General features: G+C 40.7%; 1 protein-coding gene across 1 annotated transcript; it reads right to left on the reverse strand.

The window, feature by feature from the left end:
• Window positions 1-1,327: 1,327 nt before the first annotated feature.
• Window positions 1,328-20,492, reverse strand: llgl2 (LLGL scribble cell polarity complex component 2; the record flags this gene model as incomplete). Its single annotated transcript, XM_080834797.1, has 24 exons — window positions 1,328-1,585; window positions 1,892-1,936; window positions 2,022-2,064; window positions 3,480-3,505; window positions 3,816-3,969; window positions 4,656-4,920; window positions 5,125-5,291; window positions 5,519-5,635; window positions 5,826-5,976; window positions 6,960-7,107; window positions 7,457-7,749; window positions 13,664-13,768; window positions 14,145-14,298; window positions 14,683-14,750; window positions 14,905-15,116; window positions 15,288-15,442; window positions 16,781-16,835; window positions 17,015-17,147; window positions 17,293-17,455; window positions 17,807-17,965; window positions 18,574-18,689; window positions 18,774-18,855; window positions 19,686-19,783; window positions 20,418-20,492. 23 exons carry the CDS (start codon window positions 20,490-20,492, stop codon window positions 1,897-1,899), a joined length of 2,979 nt encoding a protein of 992 aa, XP_080690923.1. The 3' UTR covers window positions 1,328-1,585; window positions 1,892-1,896.
• Window positions 20,493-22,947: the final 2,455 nt, after the last annotated feature.

Here is a 22,947-nt window from a genome sequence, read left to right on the forward strand (position 1 = left end):
TCTTTAATCCCCTGTGGAGTGGTTTCAGATGTCAGTAAAGCACCTCACTTAGGCAGTTAGAGGACAAAGCGGCCGGTGGTAATAGATCACCAAACACCTGGCCGTCCCAATATCAGGAACTACACTAATGAGGCCAACACTAGAAGGCAGAGCTGTGTGTTGGTGTAATGACAAATAATAATTCATAGTGTGACATGGAAACAACAACAACAAAACAAGTACCAACTAAAAAAAAAACGAATTAAAAGGGGTATGATTTCAGTTCCCCGTAAGATATAATATAAGTTCTAAGAAATGGCACACTTTTATATGAAACCTAACGGTCATGAGCTTGAAAGAATGCACATCTCTAGATATTACCCAGGTGAAACACTTTCAGCACATCTTTAAAATGATGTCCCTTAATATGATATATTTGATATGGTACATAGACAGGGTAACAAACCAGATGGAAAAATTAAGACAACAACGTGATCATCTGATTGTGAAAAAATTTACTCCAGAAGAGCATAATGTAGTGTGAAATTACAAATGATAGAGTTCTCAAACTTGATTATGCCGCTACAAAAATAGATTCTACTCCCCCGCCCACAAGAAGCTAACACATTTGGAACATTTTAGGAAACAGTACCAAAATATCTCCTTGTCAGATTACAAACAACAGCAGCCCCAATAAAATGTATCATAAATTGGTACAAATTTGCGTATACACATATATTAAAACATTTGGACTAAAATTTAAAAATCACATTCCTAAATTACATTATTCAAGGTTGCAATTAAAAACAAAAATTACAATAATAAAATAAGAACCAAGCCCCTTTAAAAAGTTTTCACCCTAATAATTAGAGCATATGACGTGCTACACAGTAAAAGAGAGTACCTATGATATTAACATATTCACTGGACTATTCTCTAGCTGGACGGAAAGGGAAAGAGGTAGCATCGCTAATGCCTTGCGAGTACTGCAGTCGAAACCGTTACATGCGCTTCCACTGCAACTTCATACCAGAACACAGGAAGCCTTCTTTGTGTAATCATACACAGTACTACGATGTTAGCAATGAGCGTGGTTTGTTTTTCCCTTGTGTGGTTGGCCGCCCGTGCAGATGCAAGGAATTTTGTATAGTATAAAAATCACATAGGTAAAAAAAACAGTAAGAAAAACTATTACATCAAAACACTCCTTGGGCTACCCCCCACAAGACAATCCGTGTGTTCCTTTTACTCTTGAGGCTTGCCTGCTTTCAGATTGTGCAAACGTCACCCCCAGGTGTGTGTGTGTGGGGGGGGGGGGGGGGGGGGGGTGGGCTGGAGAGAAAGACAGGGGAATGAGTGGTTCATTAAGCAGGCAATGGAATCGGTGGAGAAACAGTGGTTGGTCATGGCAGGCACGGGTGGGGCGGGGCCGTCTCCAGTCTTCTGCGCCCCGTGCAGTGGTGTGGCTTCATGCATCCTTCATGACTCCAGACGGAGGGATTTGGCTAAAGGAGTTCAGTAGTAGTAGAAGCAGTAGTGTTTGGCCCATTCTAGCAAGGCAGGAGTACGGATCAACTCCAAGTTGTAGGCACTCTGAGCAGTCAGTCTGAGGATGAAAGATGTAACACTGATGAACAGGTGAAATAAAAGTGCTCTGCTAACACAACACAACAAGCAGCCTGAAAGCAGACAGAACAAGGAATGTCTGATTTGCATCGGACTGTATGTTGCCGGCTTCGCTGAAATCATGAAAAAGGAAAACAATGATGACTTGACTATTAGTTATTATTCTTCAGGATTAAACTTAATACGTGCAGCCATAGGATAAACAGCGATATCACCAAGCACCATTTACAGACCTTTCAATTGGATCAATTAAAACCATGTCTAAAAAAAAAAAAAAATCACTCACCATCCTCACTCACCGGAAGGCTTTATATTATTTTCTGCGTGTCCCCTGGAGCAGAAAGGAAAACCATTATTATTACACCTTACTGTTCAGCACATATAGCACCGTAACTAAATAAAGCCAAAAGACTCACATCTGATCTCCTTCTAGAGACTTTTGGATCTCTTGCAGAACTTCTGTGAAACATGAGAGAAATGGTATAACTACAAAAAAATCTAAAAATAAATTAAGGATTAAGAAATGTAAAGGAATGTATATTAAATCCCATATATCCCTCTTCTGTCGCTATAATACTACGTAGCTTACTTCCCAAAAGTGAATGGAAAGAGTACAACTACAGTTCCTAATGTGGTGAAATTCCCTACTGAAAGAGATGTGTAAATTGGAATGATCATCCATGCAGACTAGACGCAGACTAGACAAAATGCAGATTCACAAACATAGCAAGCAACACAGAAAAGCAGAATTGCAGTAATCTCTTCTAGTGACAGCCAGCTTCAACTGGTTACTGGTTACTAGTGTACTCACTCTCATCATTCAGCAAAGCATGCTCCATTACATGGCTAGCAGAGTTGTCTGGAACACATATGTACACATACACACATACATATCAGTTGGACGAGCACAAGCATTCAAGAGAGCGTGCAGAAAGCATCTGGGGGTGTCAAAGGCGGCTGGGGTATCAAACAAATGTCAGTGTGTATTTATATGTGGGATGAGGTGAATCCTTTGCCACTTAATATAAACAACAAAAACAAAATGGCACAGAATAGAAAATTAGATTTTTTTTTTTTTCTTGCCATTCTGGTGCTGAACTTAAGTTATTCTTTAAAGATCATCCAAACATGGGTTGACACACTGGTGTCTGACAACAAGGAAAGAATCCCTACAGAGATTGCTTAAAATGTGAGTTTCTACAGTCATTCTGTACAGAAACAGAAACTTAAACCATAGAAACTGTAGAAACAGTAACTTGTTCTAACGGTAGCTTATGGGCGTTTCATCTTGCTAGTGAAAGAGCTGCTTCTATTTTACTTGCACAGCATCTAGCAAATTCCTTGACTAGACAAATGATAAACTTTTCCAAAACCTGCTCTATTGCCTAATTGTATGTCACTTCTGAATGATTACATTACAAAGTAGGTACCCATCTAGTACATTTTGTTTAGGTTAAGATAGATTTAGATTTAAACAATTCCAATATGGATATAAGAAAAGAAGCTTTAAAGACCTATGGTAAATAAATGGTGTTTCTTTGAGGTGTCACGCTCATGATCTGATATATTCTACTGCTTCTTTTTCATTTCTTTAAACACAGTCAAAATAGATCGGATCAATGTAGACAGCATAAGAAGAACTCGTTAGTTTTCGATTGAAGGCACATACAAATTCCACTTCTATTCAAAATAGACCCAAAATATCTCCGCTCCATAAACATCTCTCTCCACAATAAAACATATTAGTATCAGCCCTAGTAATGTAAATAATTTGATGCTGAAGTCTTATTAGCCAAGCATGTGAAGCATGTAGCCATGCATGTTCTAATGGCGGTCATGATAGGGAAGATCAAAGCAATGAATATCCATCTCACCAGTGTCGTTGCCTCTTCTGATGTCACTGCAAAAGCACATTAAGACACAGATAAGATCAAAGGGATTAAAAACACTGAGGGGTGGCAAAGTATTGATTTTTTTAACCAAACTTTGTTTTTAGGGAACTAATTTAGAATAAAGGTAGGTTAAGCATTGGTGGAATAACATGTCGCTACAACTACAGTTTTTTGAACAAACACTCATTAAATGAGATGCTATAATTTCGATGCTAGTTGTACTTGTGATCATTCATATAGATATTTATATTATACATTGTGTACGTCATTTTAGCACAGCAAAAGTAAAGTGCACCTGGTCTAGGTGTACAAACTGACCTGCCATCATGACCATCCCCCAGACACCTAGTCTTGGTGGGGTCCACAACCGTGCTGGGATTGTTTGGTGACTCCACTAGGCACCGCGGTTCCACCACCCAACGGGCCGAGAGAGAAAAGCGCTCAAACTCCGAAGGAGAAATCAGATAAAATCCTGCGGAAGGACAAACAGAATCGGATAGAATGAGCCTTTTAAATGATGGACTGACAGAAGAAAGCAGAGAATGTTAGAATGGAGAACTGTAGAAGAAACATTACAGTGTAGAAACAGAGAACAGTTGGAAAATGGGAGAAATTCCTGCTTGGCTGAGGGTGTTCTGTGAGCGCACACCTCTGAAGCCACTGGTTAAATAACTGTTGACTAAAGATGAGAAACTCTGTGTAGAAACAAATCATCCTTAGATTTGATGGAAAAGTAGGAATAGTACATTAAACCTTTGAGCTCAAAATCTGTAAACTATAAAATTCATTCCATTTTTATTATTATTAACCAGACATAAGATTTGCCAATACATTTAAGCATTTTGTGATCATATTTACTTGCAACCAGATTATTTATAATGGAGTATTGTATTTGTGCCACGTTAAAAGCTGAGCTATCTTTTAACAGTCACTTAGTATTTAAGATGAGATAAAGAAGATGACTTGGGCAAACCAAACTGAAACCTTAAAACTTTTCCATGCCTGCATAAATGTCATTATTTTTGCTTACATTTTTTTCATGGATGTCTCTGACATTCCCTGTATAAGGTAAATACTCATAGATATGTATGTGTGAGTGATGACATACCCTGTGTAAGGTAAATACTCATAGATATGTATGTGTGAGTGATGACATACCCTGGCCATACTTGGTGAAAACACATGAGGCAATGCCACTGACATCTTCCCGTCGGATGCAGGGGTGGTGTACTTGCATCTTGATGGCAGGAAGTGAGATCACATGCAGTTCACCCTGATTGGTCAACACCACCAGGCCGTTTTCACCATAGTCCTCTACCCTACTGCTGCCAAACAAAGCCACGCCCACTCGACGCACTCGTGAGCCATCAATCGCCGTCAACTTCAGCTTGGTCTTGGTGCTCACTTTAGGCAATGTGAAGAGCTAGAACGACATTGAAACACAAGAAAGATAGACAGTCCAGAAGACATTCAGTTCCATATTTCTACAATAAGGTCATTAACTGTGAAACTGACATTTTCTTCTACTGCCAATAGCTGACCTAACTTTTAAACAAGAATTGACAATTCTCCCCACTTGTGGTGAAATCCGGTACCTCAACCAATGGCTAATAGTCTGATTGCTAACCTTCAATTGCTCCTCAGATATGACTAAGAGGTGGTGAGAGGCCAGCATGTCTGGACTGCGGGCCAGATCGTGGGCTACTTCCAGCGGTTCCGGGAGAGGCACCCCCCTTCCATCCAGGATGGCCAGCCCCACAACAGGAGCACGATGCATTAGCTGGATCTCCTTAGCTAAAGGGTGAGAGAGAGAATATAGACACTGTTTGAAAACCATTCCCAAGCCTTGAGTCTTCAGGTGCCCTGCATGAAATCCATCCAGTTCATTCTATAGCATCATCTAGCAACAAATGACTCACTCATAATACATCAACTTCCCCTTAATCCACGAATATATAGATATATAGAATACGGTTCAGACGTTGCTCATTTTCATGCTGTTCTTTGAGGTTTGGTCTCACCTTGACTGCCAGTTACTGGGTCCTCCATTCTGCGTTCCACTGGAGGGAGGCGGAGCATATAGGCAAATACAGCCCCCCCATTGGTTCCAGCCCACAGAGATGGCGTGCAATGGGTACCTGATAGGATTGATCATACATACATACATATATGACTATCCAGTCTGCACATAATATCTAGGATAATATCTTAAAAGTCAAATAAAACATTATTAGAAGAAGTGTTTAAAAAAATGGGTGTGGGTGGTGTGTGAAGTGAGGGGTAAAGAGTTAGGATATTGCGTGCAGTTCTTTGCGATCAATCACTCACTGTCAGTCATGAACGAGTCTGCAAAATAGAGTGTTCTAACAAGGCCAGTGAAGGAGTCATCAGATGAACGAGCCTCAATCCTTCTCTGAACTGGTGCCAACTCCATTTCCTGTAGAGCCTCTGCCTCTAGCTTTGCATTTAACTCCTGCAGCTACTCAGAGAAAACAAAAAGGACATGGACACATATACTTTTATGAGTATAAAAGATCATGTAACAATGTAATCATGAAACAGAGAGTGTGCCATTTCACTGAACACTGAAAATGTTCATGGGGAAACCTTTTTGGACTGTTTGAAAAGAACGCCTCTATAATCATATCACATTTTAGCAATGCGATCACAGCACATATTTACTGCTAGCCTACTTCTGGAAGACCACCTCAGGACAAGAACATAAGGTGCTCCACTCTAACATCTAGCTACACTGGGCAACTTTAAGAGCCTTAGTTTGGCAGTGGAATCTCTGTGAAAACGGCCTATTCCACCTAGGCGGGTTGTCTCAAACTCTCAGGGACTATTTTCATGTGTCCGTCATAAACCTTTACTGCATGATTGTTATTTATTTATCTACCTGGCATGAAAAAAATCATGTTCCATTTATTGAAAGAGTGGCCCAATGGTCTCTACTTCTCTGCGTTTTACGCCCCCTTTCCAACCCTGACCACTATCCCTGGGCTATCCCAGAGAGGCATCAAGTATATTTAGTCACCAGTACCATGTCACATAAATTACTTTTTAAATGTCCACTTCCTCCTGATGACCCAATGCGCTTCTTAACAGGCTTTTAATCACCTGCCACTTTGAACCATCTTCTTACTATGTCATTTTGCCTGATACTTTCAGTTCAAAGGGATTGCTCGACAACGCTATTGGTCGGCTTTTACCAAACTTTTCACTAAGTAACTTCTGTCTAACCTGCTCTCAGTATTTGTGCAACAGTGCGCATGCACTGCCATTTCTGCCAGCTGTTTTCGCTTTCAAACCAGAGTCCTAAATGTTTAAAGACTGTCTTGCTATCAGATTTGGCAGGTTTTGATTATGTAGGTATACCTTGAGCATTGAGTTGGTAATACTCCTTAATGTAAAATGGAAGTCAAAGTGGCTCATGTGTGCTAAGAGTGGCGTGAGTCTTACCTTGGCTGCATTGGTTGTCTGATGTTTGCGCATGGACACACGGCTGCGGCGGATCCGACGGAATGATTGACGCAAGGATTTCTTGATGGATTTCACACGAGACAAAGGACCCTCCATAGCCAGCTGATCACTTGGGTTAAGGGTGCACCTGTCACAAAATACACCCACAGCTTACAAAGAGTGGTTCAAACAGAACTCATATAACAGTTATAAATTACAAATATTTGTAATAATAATTTCAGCTTTTTCCCTTAGAGGAGTATGATCACGATAATGAGATTAGAATATTGCTAACTTAAAGTGTGTTCATGAAAGTAGGGTTCATGGGATGAACCAAGCTGCCGTTAGGAATGATAGTCAATGCTAATTCTACATCTGTACACTATAAATCTGGAATGAATTGCAGAACAAAATGGTGATTTGATTACCAAAGTACATTTGGTTTTACACATTTATGTGCCAACAGAAATGTCCAACAATACAGACGGGTAATTCACCTGGCAAGAACATTACTCTTCTGCTGATAATCATATACACCAAAGCCATGGCTGGTCCCGAAGGCCACCAGCTTCCACTCGGAGTGAAGGGCAATGGCTGTGATCACAGCTGGAGGCTGGCACTGCACCAAGGCAAAGGGCTGGAACCCAGCAGGGAAGGAGACAGGCTCCTCTCGCACATCCAGACGGGTATGGCCTTTCCAGCGGAAGCCATCCTGGCCCTGGAGCAAGTCCACAACAGTGGCTGAAACCACCTGCTCCGCCGTCTCATCATTCAGCTCAAGCACCAGGATCTGGTTGAGACCAGAAAAGAAATGGGTTCTGATGTAAGACTTCTCTTCATGAACTTTAACGTCAATTAGGGGTCTTATGGGGTAGAATTAAATGCTAACCAGTTCACAACATCTAAAATAGACACATTTGTATGCAAAATATTTTCATTTATTGATTTGACTGATGCGATGTGACTGTCACTTTGGATTTAACCGTCTGCTAAATACCTGACCTTTATCTTTAACTTCATAATGATCGCATTGTAAAGACAAACACACACACACACAACATCTTGTAGCCAAGAAATGAATCCAGTGCAAGACAAATTCATTAGGATAACATATTTTAACACAGATTACATTTAAAGAAAAAATAGAGAGAACATGAGAGGTAGAAACGTGAAGGAATGGACATACTGAAAATAGTTTGTCTACTCCACTGGATAGTATTATTACACATCCACACTTAAACCGATCAGTATATTATACACATGTATTAGCTTTAACTTTTGTAGTGCTCACGTACATAAGTATGTTTTTCGACACTTTGATATATGTACTGCACCAATTACAAGGATTTTCTGTGAATAAATAGAGGCCACCTTCTTCGATACTATGGTTTTGGTATACCTAGTTGTGCCCTTGCACCTCCAGTAAACAGAGTATAAAATGTGAAATCTCCCAAGACTGAACAGCCGCTCATACAGTGGGCTCTAATGTTAGTATATGGCTAGGTCTGATATGATAAAAAAAACATTTAAAATCTTTGGAGCATATTCCAACAGATTAGTACATGCATCTTTGTGCTGCGTAGCCAGCTATCATTGTTTGAGGGTTGGCAGAAATAAACCATCTGTGTGTGAACAAAGACAGACTGCAGGCAGGTGTCTATCACTTCCCCTGAGAGAACCGCACAGTGCATTAGAACATGGAAGTCTCAGAGGTTCCCCTCTAAGGTACACATACTAAGAACAGAAGTCCATTAATCACTTACTAAGGCCAATGAAGGACTGGTTAGACGACTTTAGTTCTGGTTGCTAGGCAGAACAGTTTGACAATTTGTGATTGCAACACAATCGTGCTTGACACTACAACTTTTCAATGTTATGCAAAGTTGCAGTTGCAGCGTAGACCATGGCAGACGGAGAGAATGTGGACATTATCGATTCATGTTAAATTTAGTTGCCTGTCCTGCAACGTTGTCATTCTTTTGTCAACCTACGTGTACATTATATAGGCTACATTATATTTGCATTTGTACCATAGATAGATAACACAGATGTTATTCAAATGTGCACCGGTAGGTTTCACAATTGTCTGGTAAAATACATTATTTCCGACACAAGCCCAGCAAGAATAACTCAGCAGAAACCCTTCTACCTACTAGGAAAACTAGTTATCCAACACACCCATGGCCAAAGACTACAAATTCTGCTTGTTATCATCGGAAGTAGCAACATTTATGTGCATTTGGACAACAAGAACCGCCAGCAGGGATTAAAATTAACGTCGTCCCGTCGTCCCGGGGCCGTATTCAATTGTCATTGGGACGATAAACAATTTAATTTGGGACGACAAGAATTTCAGCCCGCTTTTTATTGCACTTGCAACTCATTTAAACGGAAAAGAAACGCAATTTCAATGTCCTTGAATGAAGACATTAGACACTGACAATAAATCTGATTTGACTTGAAATGGACTCGCGCCTCACGTTTGTGTTCTATTGATAGTTTTCAGCTGACGTCAGAATGACCAGCTGAAGGGCAAAAAAGACGTTCCACAGCTGTTTAACGAGGCGTTCACACTAGCCGCGAATTTTCTCAGGCGGTATGCCGCCTAGGGGGCATGGTCAGAAAAATATGTTTGGTTGTCATCTTGCGAGTGTCATGTAGCAAGTTCGACTGCAGTGCAGCGCTAATAGCATTTTAGCAGCTAGCTTCTTCATTCATCTTCAATCAAAGCGTTAGCAGCAAGCTAACATAACGGTTAGGAGCTTAATTTAAGACCTACAATATTCAGTTTGCCCTGACAATGTTCATATAGTATATACACAACAAACTGAGTCGATGTAGACATATAAAAGTCGTGTAAACACCTTTATTCACATACAAATATTTCCAGTTAAACAGACTCCCGGGACCCAGGATTAGCAGCTAGCTTCTACATTGATCTTCAATGAAAGCGTTAGCACCAAGCTAACAATAATGGTCGAGAGCTTATTTAAGACCTACAATATTCAGTTTGCCCTGACAGTGTTCGTATAGTTTATAAACAACAAACCGAGCAGATGTTGACATATTAAAGTCGTGTAAACACCTGTATCCAGCTTGATTCACATCAAATATTTTCCAATCCGGACTTGCGAGGCTCCGCCATTTTCTATGAAATATTTTGAATTCACCGGGCTTCTGCACTACGTCAGTAACGTCAAACTCCAATTCTGACACACGCCGCGCTGATTGGTTACCGCCTGGTACACATTTGCATAAAGTTAAAGGTTCGTCAACTTTGATAGTCAGGCGGCGGCGTTTTTTGCTCAACAGATGGAATTTCGTTTCCATTCATTCCCAATAGGAGCGGCACGAAGTTCGTCTGTGTGTGAACGTACCGTAACACGGGAGTTAATACAGGAACCACCCACCTCTCAAGCTCTTTTAATATAAGTTAGTAAAATGCCAGACAGTTGTTGCTCGGTTGGCTGTTTAAATCGGCGAGGAGACAAGCCCAGATTTAGTTTTTATCGCATTTAAAACCCGCTACCGCTCCTGCCAGCTGATCAAAAAAAATGTTTATTTCGCCGTGCTGCCAGCTGATTGTAGACGCCTTCTGCGTCAACTTTTCTCGGACACACAGTAAAGTAGCCTTACTTTTGGAGCTGGAAATAAAAGCAGTCACCCTGTTCTGGTCGCCTAATTTATCAAAATAACTACCTAAAATGGGAATAAATCAAGTAATAAAGACAAGAAACAAAGCATCAAAACGATTCAAAGTGGATTACCCAGCTGCTGATCTACCTAAGTATCTAAGCAAGCAAGTAGGCTAGGCTAGTGTATTTTGTCATTCAACTAGTAATACTACAATGTCAGTAGAAAATATATGGGAAGATCATTTAAGTTGTCATTCGCCAGACAAGGTTTTCGTAGCCTACTTAAACCAGGGACCGTTTAAACCAGGGAATTGTGTCAAAAAATAAAGAACATCGTTGGGTAGGCTAACGGCTGCTAGCTTACAGCAGGTACCTCGCTAGCTGGTACCTAGTTATTAATGGCACTCATCTTTGCACTGATTATGAAAATGGTTTTTAGTTTTCACCTTCTGGACGACATCGTTGTGAACCCAACCACTTCTGAAAATTAAATAACTATCTGTGCTTTTGTAGGCTTTCAGTTTTTGAGATGTGTCTGTGGACGGATTTCCTATTAGATAGATGTAAATATCTCCACACTGGAGTTCAGACATGGACTTCGGGGAGGTTAACGAAATAAAAAATGTCAGGACAGCTGCAGTAAATGTACACATACATGACAAGTTCCTAATTTGTTTTCCCCTCTGAATATTTCTGTCTGGCTATAGTGGTATAGTCTGTGGTTGATGGCAATCGTAGTTGAGTAGGCACTGCTCGAAGTTTTCCACTGTTTCTCGCTGTTTCGCTGTTCCTTTTGCCCGCCAGGTAACAATTGTAGTGACGTCACTGAAAACTATCAATTAGTGACAACAGTGGCGGTCCGTGCATTTCACGACTAGGCCTTCAGTGATGTGCTACACGATGTTAAACTGAGTGAATCCACCTCTTAATACCATCATTATGACGCCATGGCTCTCGAACCATATATTTATACAGAAAGGCAGTATAAAAGTGAGCATTGCATCACCTTAACATAGGATAGTCAAGTACAACAGACTTAATTAATATTTTCCGGAGCATTTAAAATCAATACACTCGTATTAACAATACATTAAGAGTAGTAAACTCTCAGTTATATGATCGCTTGGATATTACTTAAAAATAAAAGGCGATTTTCAGGGATTAGTCTACAAAGTTTTATTCAGTCCACCGAAAGTAGCCTATGTGAGCTTTAACACGTTTGTCCACTAAACATCGCATTGTCCCACCTGTGAAGCAGTTTCATTAAACTTCCTATCCTCACGATATCCAGTTTTTCTTGAAAGTTCCGTCTTGAAAATGGCGTTGTAATTGTATCAAAAACTGGAATTATCAAGTTGGTGTAAACTAGTTTATTTGAGTTGGTTAATGTAATTATATTTAGTCTTACCAATTGAAACAACTAGCATAATAAGCATTGCAACCGATGTACGTCGTTTTCACATTAGCCAACTAAACTAACTGAGCACTGAAGCACTGCACCGGTCTGCCTCAGTATCCAATCAAAGGACGTTTACGTGTCACGTTCAATTCTGAAGACCTCAGGGAAGATTTCTATTCTCGGGGAAGATTCTTGGAGCCTGGCAACACATGATAGCTGAAATATGATTGGATGAAAGCTCTAACATAAATAAACAACGCTGAAAGCTATGAAATCAAGAGAATTGACTATGGGGAATAATTTAATACATATTTATGAAAAGAAAATATTAAAATTACATTCAATTAAAAAAGAAGTTCCTTCCTGAGTGGAAAAATACATATTCTTGTATTAAATGGGATGCAGGAATAGGAATGTCATCTCAGTTTTAAGAAATGACTAGTGCTGTCAGTTTAACGCGTTATTAACGGCGTTAACGCGAACCCATTTTAACGCCGTTAATTTTTTTATCGCGCGATTAACGCGATGTAAAAAAAAAAAAAAAAAAAAACTTTTTTTTTTTTTTTAGATCAACGTTATTTTGCCCTCCCAAACTTTGTAGTAGGCTAACGTCACGTTTGAGTGAATGATGAGCGCGATACAGCGAAATGGATGATAAAAAGCTTCTGAATAGAAAGTTTACCTTTAAAAGTTGTGTTGTACAAAAGAAGCGAGCTTCACTGTTGTCTGAAAATGTCAACAGGCAGCTGGCAGCAAAAAATATTAAGCCATGGTTTAACTGCACTATAGTCCACTATAGTCCATGTTTATCTTAAATGTGCACTTTATAATTTTATTTTGTACCGCCCTGTTCGGCAATGTTGTTTTTCAATAAAATAAAACATTGCTTAAAGCAAGCCAATCCACTTTTCCATGTTGATAACAGCATTAAAATAAAATAAAAATGATGGAAAAATGTTTTTTGAAGGGGGCATTTAGAATAGATAAAATTTGCGATCGCGATTAATTTTGATTAATTTAATCGCGATTAATTTTGAGTTAACTATGACAAAAATGCGATTAATCGCGATTAAATATTTTAATCGTTTGACAGCACTAGAAATGACCCAAACCAATTAAGAGAGTTTTAATAAACAGTTTTGGATTTTAAATCTATTGCCAGCAGCAGTTTTTATTCTTGTATGATCTTAATGGAATTCATTGTTTGAATTAATTTGCACCGAATTTAGTTTTTTTTTTCTCCATACAATTCGGGACGGTTCCGGGACGTTTGAAAATGATTTTCGGGACGGTTCCGGGACGGTGGTGAAAAAAGTTAATTTTAATCCCTGACCGCCAGTGTACGATATTTTCTCAGGGCCATTCTTGGAGGAAAGATTTGTATCTACTCCAGGGTGCGGCGCTGAGACTGCTGGGTCGGTTTGCAACAGTGACTGGCTTACTGTTAAACACGAGTGGAAGACAATAAGCACCATCTTTAAAAGCTGCAAGGGTTTTATCAGACGTTGATAACAGCGAAAACAGTTGATGCAGCCAAAAATTGCTTCTAGCTTACGAAGCATAAGAGGATTACCTTGTGTACAATGAATGAACACAAGCAAAACATCAGCTGAAAACTCAGATCTCCACGTGTAATGCCCTGTATGACATGAGCAGAGTGATGATCTCACCTGTCCTGCTGTCCCCGCCACCGTCAGGATACCACTGTATTTACAAAGATGGATCTTTTGGATGCCGAGTCGAGGGTCATCACTGTAGGGATCAAAGCACCCAACCTAGAACACCAAGTGCCACTTTAGTTACGCAAAAAAATGCATAATTCCAACTGACCACCAACAAAAAGTGTCTGCAAAGTCCCTTGAAAGAGTTGACTTACTACAACAGATATAAGTGAGAGTTATATAGCTACCTTGACCTGCTACTACAGATATAAGTGAGTTATATAGCTACCTTGACCTGCTACTACAGATATAAGTGAGTTTTATAGCTACCGTGACTTGCTTCTACAGATATAAGTGAGTTTTATAGCTACCGTGACCTGCTTCTACAGATATAAGTGAGTTCTATAGCTACCTTGACCTGCTACTACAGATATGAGTTCTATAGCTACCTTGACCTGCTACTACAGATATAAGTGAGTTCTATAGCTACCTTGCGAAAAGGTGGCCACTCTCCCTCTGCCCCCTGGTTGAGGTTGTCATTTGGATCGCCGTCTGTGTGGAACACCCCTGCTGTGCTGAGCTTATACATGGGGTGGAGGCAGACTCCCGAGGCGTCCCAGAACCGAACGGTGCCATCTTCATGTCTGTTAGGACATCAGGTCAAGCAAAGAATGAGACCGAATGCTCATTTAAGGTTTGATCAAACTGGGAAACTGGTACATCACAATGCAATCCCCTTTGAAGCATATTTTCTCTAACATTTGTGACACTGCGATCTTTGGAAGACAATATGACGCCAGTAAACGCTTACGCGCCATAATAGTAAGTGGAATCTAACTACAAATGCTGCCATTACTGGAGATGTCACAAGAAACGATGATTTGGTACCAAATCGATCGATCAATTGGATATTAAGAATTGTGGAATTCCACTGGCATTGGTATTGACTACTACATTTCTGGTCTTGTGACATCGCTAAGTGTTCCAATGGCCATTCTTGTTCCTGTCACATTCTCACACAAACACACCCTGTAAGGAGCAGGTCTCTCTGTGGTGGCTCACGGGCCAGATTCTGTCCCCCAGTGATGGGCCAGGGCTACACACAAACAAGAGGAAGAGAAATAAACATAATTTAAAATAAATAGACAGACAAACATGACATAGGAGAGATCGAATATACAATCTTATTATAAAAAAAAAAAAGTTAATTAACTAAACTTTTTCATGTGTAAGGCAAAAGCTCCACACACCTTGTTTGAGTAGTGTGTATTTTGCACATCGCCAGCTGCTAGTATGCGTTCCCAGAGCTTGAAGGGAATGCTGGAGACGTGGTGTGAGCAGGTGATGGCTGAGCAGTGCAGTGGCACCAGGTAGGGGGTCTGAATGACAGGCCATCCGTCAGTCAGGAGATCCACCACCACCAGCTCTTCCTCCACCAGAACCACAAGAGCACTGGGGTCTCCTGCGGGACACACACACACACACACACACACACACACACACACACACACACACACACACACACACACACACACACACACACAAAAATAGAATGTCACATCGATTTAGTTCACTTACCTGAGGAGCGCTCAGTTTTCTTTGCTGTAGTGTGAATATGCAAGGACATGTGTACCTGTGTGCTGCTCTCCTTCCCTGATCACGAAGAAGTCAATAATGCGAGAGGTGAAGTCAAGCGCAATGTGAGTCTTGCTGTGGATGACGGAGATACAGTGCCTGTCCCCATAGCTGGCACGGGGCATTCCCCCGCTGAAGATCAGAAACGGAGGCCTGCAGAGTGAAACAGGGGCAAATCAATTGAGGCAGAAAAACTCCAGGGAAAACAGGATATTCCTACAAAGGATAGTGTAGTTCTACTATTGGCTTAAGTTAGCCAAATGTAACCATATGCTCTTGATGGCCAGGATCTGACGTGCTCTGGTAGTTCTGAGGTTTATATTAAGCACAAAGCTGAGATACAATACATTGTAGTTTTGTGCCAAATCCACTGATAAATTGTGCCACATGTGCCAATTCCACTGATAAATTGTTTTGGTCACTTGAGCCATCGAAGGTCTTGGGTATGTATAAAAAGGAAAGTATAAAACCTCTCAGCCAGTCCATTATCAGGATAATTAGATGGCCATCTTATGTCCCTATTGTTCTGGTATGAACAAGTAACTGTTAGAGGGGTACTCGCTTTTATACACTAGATATGCAGAGGAGGCAGTTAATACCTTTTTTCAGTTAAATCACTCCCTCTGCATTATAAGACTTTTCACAAGGGAGCTAGAAACATGTTAGCGCCAATACACAAGAAAAGACCTTGACTTGAGCTCCATCATCTCTTATGTTAGCCAGCCACGTACACGATAAATTAAGTGAATACAGTAAATAGCCTATTGTATTCACCCACATGCATTTCCTCTGTGACTTTGTCCCTCCCTTAAACTGAAGCTAATGCCCATGTGTATATATGGACAGACCCGCTAATGAGGGGTTGGGTGTTCACTGTTCTTCTGGTGCACAACTCTATTTCAATTATTTTAGGTTAATTTAAAATGGTATGTGGATAAGTGGATATATTGGATGGAAAAGGTTTTAAAAATGCAGGTCTATTAAAGAAACAAAAATTGTAGATAAGTGACTGATAAACAATAATATCGGAGACAAAAAGGTGCAAAGATAAAAGCGGCAAAACATTGAATCAATCACAGGCTGAGAAAGTGGTTATGCTTCAGTTGAGTTTGAAACAGAGTCTGAATAATGGCAACATTGTGCTTGATTCTTAAATACCGCGCACTGCGTTGATGTATGTTTGCCTTAGGCAAATGCTTTTAAGAATGCTGTATTCAGAGAACTGCTATATTTATATATTGTGCTTTAGAATGATTTCTACTGTACAACACATGTTAGCATGCACGGAAACACACACACACCACGCCAATAAATCTTGTTGCCAACTGGCTGACAGTAGCGAAAGAAGACAAACTATGTTTGTTTTGGCAGACAAGGTTAGACGTGGTTAAATATTAACTGGAGAAGGTAAGTCATATGAAAACCTCTGGGTTAATGACACAAAGAGCAAATCAGCTTCTCACACAGTAGTTACAGCACACATAAGCTTACCCTTGTTTCGTGGGAAATTGAAGAACTTTGGAAATGGCTTTACAGGGAAAAGAACCTGTATGTGCAAAAGGGAAGCAGTAGTTAGCCTCATGACACAGTTTAGTGGACATCTTTTTTTGTTGCTTTGACTTAACGTGACATGCTACTCCAATCCACTACATTGACGGCCTCAATATGTGGCTAGTCACATAAGCACAAACTAGTCATGCACATTTGGTCTGGTTGTCTTCTCACCGTAAGGGGTGTCCTGCTTTTCAGGCTCTGACTGCACATCTCCACCCGTCGTCAGCCAGCAACAGTAGCTGCCATCGCTATGAGAACTCAGTATGTGTTCTCCATCCTCCATCCACCATACACTCTCCAACTGCTGCAGAGAAAAACACATGCAAACGCTTGATCTTCTTAATTCTACCCCAATCAAGGTCTTTATATCCAAATCACATTCATTTCCAATTTAATTTTTCTCTAGGAAGCAATCAGTGGAAGCTCATTCACTAAATGCCATTTAGTACCTGAGTGCCCAGAAAGTGCTGAATGGCACACTGTCTGTCCAGGTCCCACAGCACCATAAGGCCACGACCATAGCCGATCAGCACCTGGCTTTCGTTCAAGGGTTTCTCGTGCAGGGCCTCCACACACTCCAGGTTTCGCCGGGGAACATACTCCTCTGGGATTCTAACAGAATAAGTGGAAGATTACCAGAGGTATGTATAAAGCAGATCAGCATCCATACGAGAACATAGAACAGAAATCCACAATTCTGTTTGGGCAAAATCAGGAAAAAGTAACTGAATACAAAGACTACAAAACAATTGATGCTCTTGGAATGAAAAATAAATGGTCCCAGGGGTGAAATTGGTTCGGCAGAAACACACTCATTCAAACATTGTAAAATGATTGTGTTTTAATTTTGTCTCCCTAATTCAAATCAAACGATAGTTGTTTGCGAATAATCATTTAGTTTAACCCAACCGGATAATGAAACTGGAATGTGTCTGTGTAATGGATGGAAAGGTGGTGTTCTACCTGGCCTGGACGTCCTCCACACTGATATTCCTCTCTTCAAGCTCCCGAAAGCCAGGCACCTCCACCACAAAGACATGGCCACCCTCAGTGCCTAGCAGTAGCAGCTCACCTGATGAATGTGCCAGCACTGTAGTTACCCGTGTCACACTGGGTGGAGCCCTGCCATACATATCAGAAAACTCAACTCATGTTCCACAAGATGGTTGCGTTAGCCAGCCCCACCAATTGTCCCGGAATTAAAGGCAAAATCAGAAAAATATAAGGCATTGTTTTACAGCGCTGCATACATTCTTATTCACTGCATAAATGACACTCGTTTGGTGTCAGGTGTAGGATGGATAGACAACCGTGGAGAAGTGTACTTGATATTAAACAGTCGCTTGACATTCATGACAGCTGGATCCATAACGGTTATATCTCAGTAAAAGTTAAATCTACTTCTACAAAATTTGTTATTCTACTTTTTATTCAGCTATGAAATTTAAAAAAAGTGTTCAAACATGATATTAAACTTAAGGTGTATTGTTGCATCTAACTTTTTATTCTGCCGTTTGTTTAACACGTAAAACCAGATGACCACGACAGAAACCGACAAATTAACTCTCAATAAAATATGTTTGTGCTTCTGCTGTAGCTTTCATAACCTTGTTTTGCGATATGCTGTGTAGTGCAATTAAGCTTTTAAAAAAACCTTTTCAAAAATGTGATGAGATTATATGTTTGAAAACTCTAGCCCCTATAGGCCTATGTGTATGGATGCCTCTTACCCAGGCGGTCCAGTGAGCGTGAAACGGCCCACTTCCAGCAGCTCGGACACCCCCTGATGGGCTCGTAGAGTCCACATGTGCAGACTGTTGTCATCCAGCAGAGTCAACAATTCCAGCTGAAAACACACACACATTCTGTTTTCAGAACACAGCCTCTTTAATCAGAATCAGGGGTGATGGAGTGAGGCTGGAGAACGTACCTGGTGGGGCAGGAAGTGCACCTGAGTAACCGTGGCGTTCTCATCATGCAGACCCATGAACTCCACGCCTGGGGCTCCATATCTAACACTCCAATAGGAAACACTCAGACATAGACATGAAACACAGTGATAACACTTTTCAATAGACAATCATGTCTCTAGAGGCAGTGAATGAAAAGGTCATATTTACTGTCTGTGTTGATATGGCACTGGTCTAGAAAGGTAACGCTGTGGAATGATCATTTTGTTTTGCCTGAGAGTTTTCTTGATTTTACCTGTGCCCTGTTGTTTTGCCACTGTAACATTATATAATGCAGTACACATACAAATCGCAGCCTGTGATTACTTTAGAAAAGGGGCATCGGGAGGTCATTTTTAGCTATAGGCAATCATTTTACAGAGATAGACGAGTTAGAAGGGACCTGCTTTACTTCTCCAGAGCCATTTAAAAACACACAACTCATCAACACTTCTTCTCTGCTCTCAACTTCCTCCAAAACCAGCTTCTCCCTGACTGGAAACCAAGCAGTATAAAACAAGAAATGGAACTATTTTCAGTTTTTACACAAGCATCTCATGATAAACAAGAACTCGATGCTAATGTAGAAACTCGAAAATGACTTGAATACTCTTGTACTCTATGCAACCCCATATGATAGGGTGACTGATAAAGAACAGAACATATAAGAGACATGTGGTAGAGCAAACCACTGATCCAAGAGGCTTTCTAATCAGGTTGCCAACTACAACATCTTTCTCACCTGCAGCAATCAGATATTTTGGCAAATCCTTAGTGACTGAGTGTACAAAATAATACATATAAAAAAAATAATGTATAAGTTAATAATAAAATATATATATTGGTTTAAAAGAACAGGCAAGCTACAGATTGGTACTGTTGTTGAAGGATACAGTTTGATGGCCCCAGAACGAGTGCCGATTGCCAGCAGATCTAAATCAGGGCTGAAAGCCAGGGCACTGGGCTGGTGAGGGAAGCCATGCTCCACTGACTGCAGAGAAGAGAGAGGAGAAAACTGATTAGGTACAAACTGATTTAATGAGGGCTTTCATTCAAACAGGTCAGATGAGAAATATTTCTGGATGTCTTTATTAAGGAGCTCCTTTGCTAGTGTATGCTAAGGGAGAATGCCTACTGCTTTCAAATGTGTTTTAAGGTGGCCTCTACCCTAGACTACAGAAAAGTTGTTTAGTCATCTAATGTGAAGTTTATAAAATGCCTAATTAAGGAACACTGACGGAAAAAGTCACAAGATGTTGATTATGTTTAAAATCCTTCTTTAAAGTATTAAACCACAAAGGATCACTGCACATCTCCAGTATTCTGTAAACAAAAATGAGTTAGATCAGTCTTAACTAGTTAACAAACAAATAAATAAATAAATAAATGTGGACTAGCACATTGAGAAAACATAGAATCCAAGACGCTTCTGAAACAGACTGTTAATTATTGAATCATGAAATCATTGTTTACCTTTTACAAATGCATGTAGAAATGAATCGTTTTTGGGCCTACACATTTTTTTTGCTTGCATTGTTTTCATGAAAAATCCCAAAGAGGCCTGGCAAGGCCTAGGTGAATTGGTTAGAATGACCCTTGTCGTCGTCTATGATTTGCTTGCATACCTTGTTGAACTGGTACAGTTCTTGCTTGAGCTTGTCACGTTGAGAATCATGCCCGTGCCGGCGGAACCTCTTCATCCTCCCAGAACGACTGCGGTTGTCCCGCAATGTCCACTCCGGTTTTACCACACTTCCTCAGCTTCCTGAGAAAGACACAGAGATAGAAAAAAATATCTAGGCGCTTTAATGCTTTGATACATTCCATGGCTCGTACATCTGTGTTGGGCGTTTTATGCCATTTTGGTCTGTGATTCAAATAACCCATAGTCTGGTATTGGGGAATCTTCACTGGCTTCACAATTCAATTATTATTTGACAGGTAACAATTTGATAATAAAACAATTATTATCAAACAACAAAACTAGGCTACAGACAGCGTATGTTGTACCGTGTAGGAGGGCCTTTACGGATCCCGGGTACAGCATACGGTGCGTGTTGCGACTGTTACCAGCCAAATGGGCACTGCTGTATACCCTGCGACCCTAAAGCTTACGACTGATATCTCCATAAGTACATTACTAAACTAAATGACAAATTGCCAGCATTACTAAACATATCTTTTCCCTTTCTCTTTCTCTCTCTCTCTCTCTCTTTCTCCTTCCATATCATATTGCTTATGCCTATAATAACACTGATAAAATAGCCATATTGCCTACTGTAAAATCTACTACCCAAATGTTTCCCCCTATCTGTTTCTGAAATTGATGTCTACTAACATAAATGTTCTCTCGCCCTTATAGCATGTTCCAATTGCTGATGGAAATGGAAATATGGCTCCTCACCCCCACCACTCCTCATCTACGCACATGGACAGTTGAACTCTACCCACTCACTTTCTTCCTTTTCTTTCCCTACTAATCAAGACTATCTCCCCATTGGACGCTGCTGTAGTCTCTCCACCTGGTCTACCTGGAGCAACCCTCGGCCAATTGACCTGTCGCTAAGCGCCGCCCTTAGAACGCAGATGAACCAATGACATTCCAGCCTGAACTGGACTCGGACATAGGCTCCGATAACTCCATTGAAAACAACAGGGAGGAGACATGTTACAATGATTTAATGATCGATTGATGTTGCTTATGAAAAAAAAAAAAAACATGGTCAAAGATGTGCTTGGGGTACATGTAACACCGACAGTAGGTATCCCGATAGGCTGCAGAATGGGGTATATTTCATCCCTTTCCCCAAGCCACAACGGGACAAAAACAAGTGTGTAATTGTGGTAATGTAGTTTCAACATAAATGACCAAACGATGTGCATGGGATAGATACAACACTGATACGAGTTACCGTGAGAAGATAGGCAATGGGGTATATTGTATCTCATTTCCTAAACGAAAACAAGACCGGTCCAAAATATCTCCGGTGGATTAAGCTGTGTGACAGACCGCACAGTGAACGCTACGTTCATTAGCTGTCTGCCATACTCTTGTTAGAATTTCCCATTGCTAAAGCAATCAACTAAGCCTACATGATAAAAGGCATAGGCCTACTCATTATTCACAGTACCTGCTTACTTTCACCACCGATGTTATGCTAGGCTTAGGCAAGTTATCTCTGGTTCAAATTAGCTAACGTTAACTAGCAAATTAGCTAACGTTTATTAGCGTAACTTTGTCAGTTATGGGACAGTTTATTAAACAAACGATAGGTTTAATAATGGATTAACATGGCAACGTGAACGAAACACACGCATGCCGGTAATTAAAAAGGTTACATTAACAAGCTAAACAGTTAGGACCATAGCCTATGGTTTGGACACTGTCCTGTCAGGGGCAGGTTCCTGCTAGTTAGTAAACGTAGGTGTACATCTCGGTGCCTTCCAGATTAGTTAAATTAACTGACTGTGAATTAATTGTATCTTTCCCATGCGGTGCATGAACAATGCTGGTATTGGATGTATTTATCTGCAATCGCGATGACCGTGAGTTAGGCTTCTCCCTCTTGCATTGAACTCTGTAAATTCTCGCCTCAAATTTAAGCTTGTTATCCACCATATCGAGTTATAAATTGTATACATATCCCTCCATTGCATAATTAAGTCCCTTTTGAAGGCTTCTAGGCGAAATCAGGTCCGTTTGTCTCCAAAAGTTGTCTAGAGCCTCTTGGGATATAGTTTTGTCACTGATAGCTGCCATTGTAAACTCTAGTCAGCTCTGATAAAGTGTCCGATTTAGCAGCTGTCACAATGGGGGGCGGGGCTTAGCGATAGGTCAATTGCACCCACGCGACTGCATTGCCGTACACTAACTCTACCCCATACCCTATGCTAGCATTTATATACAATATACATTATTGCCACCACTGAAATGTTTCTCTGTCCCTACGTCCCCTACCCCTGTAACAGTAACCCTATTAGTGCAGTAAACTGGTCTTGCCTGAATCATGTATTTACCACCGGATGTCTGTATACATACTATGTCCCGCGACCAAATGCTGGCTGTGTACAACCCCTGTTGCTTCCTTTCCCCTTCTGCCACACAACCCCTCCCCCTTCCCCCCTTCCCACCTTCCTATCTCCACCCGGCCGACC

This window comes from Sprattus sprattus (assembly GCF_963457725.1).
Source record: "Sprattus sprattus genome assembly, chromosome: 3".
Classification (NCBI taxonomy): Eukaryota; Metazoa; Chordata; class Actinopteri; order Clupeiformes; family Clupeidae; genus Sprattus; species Sprattus sprattus.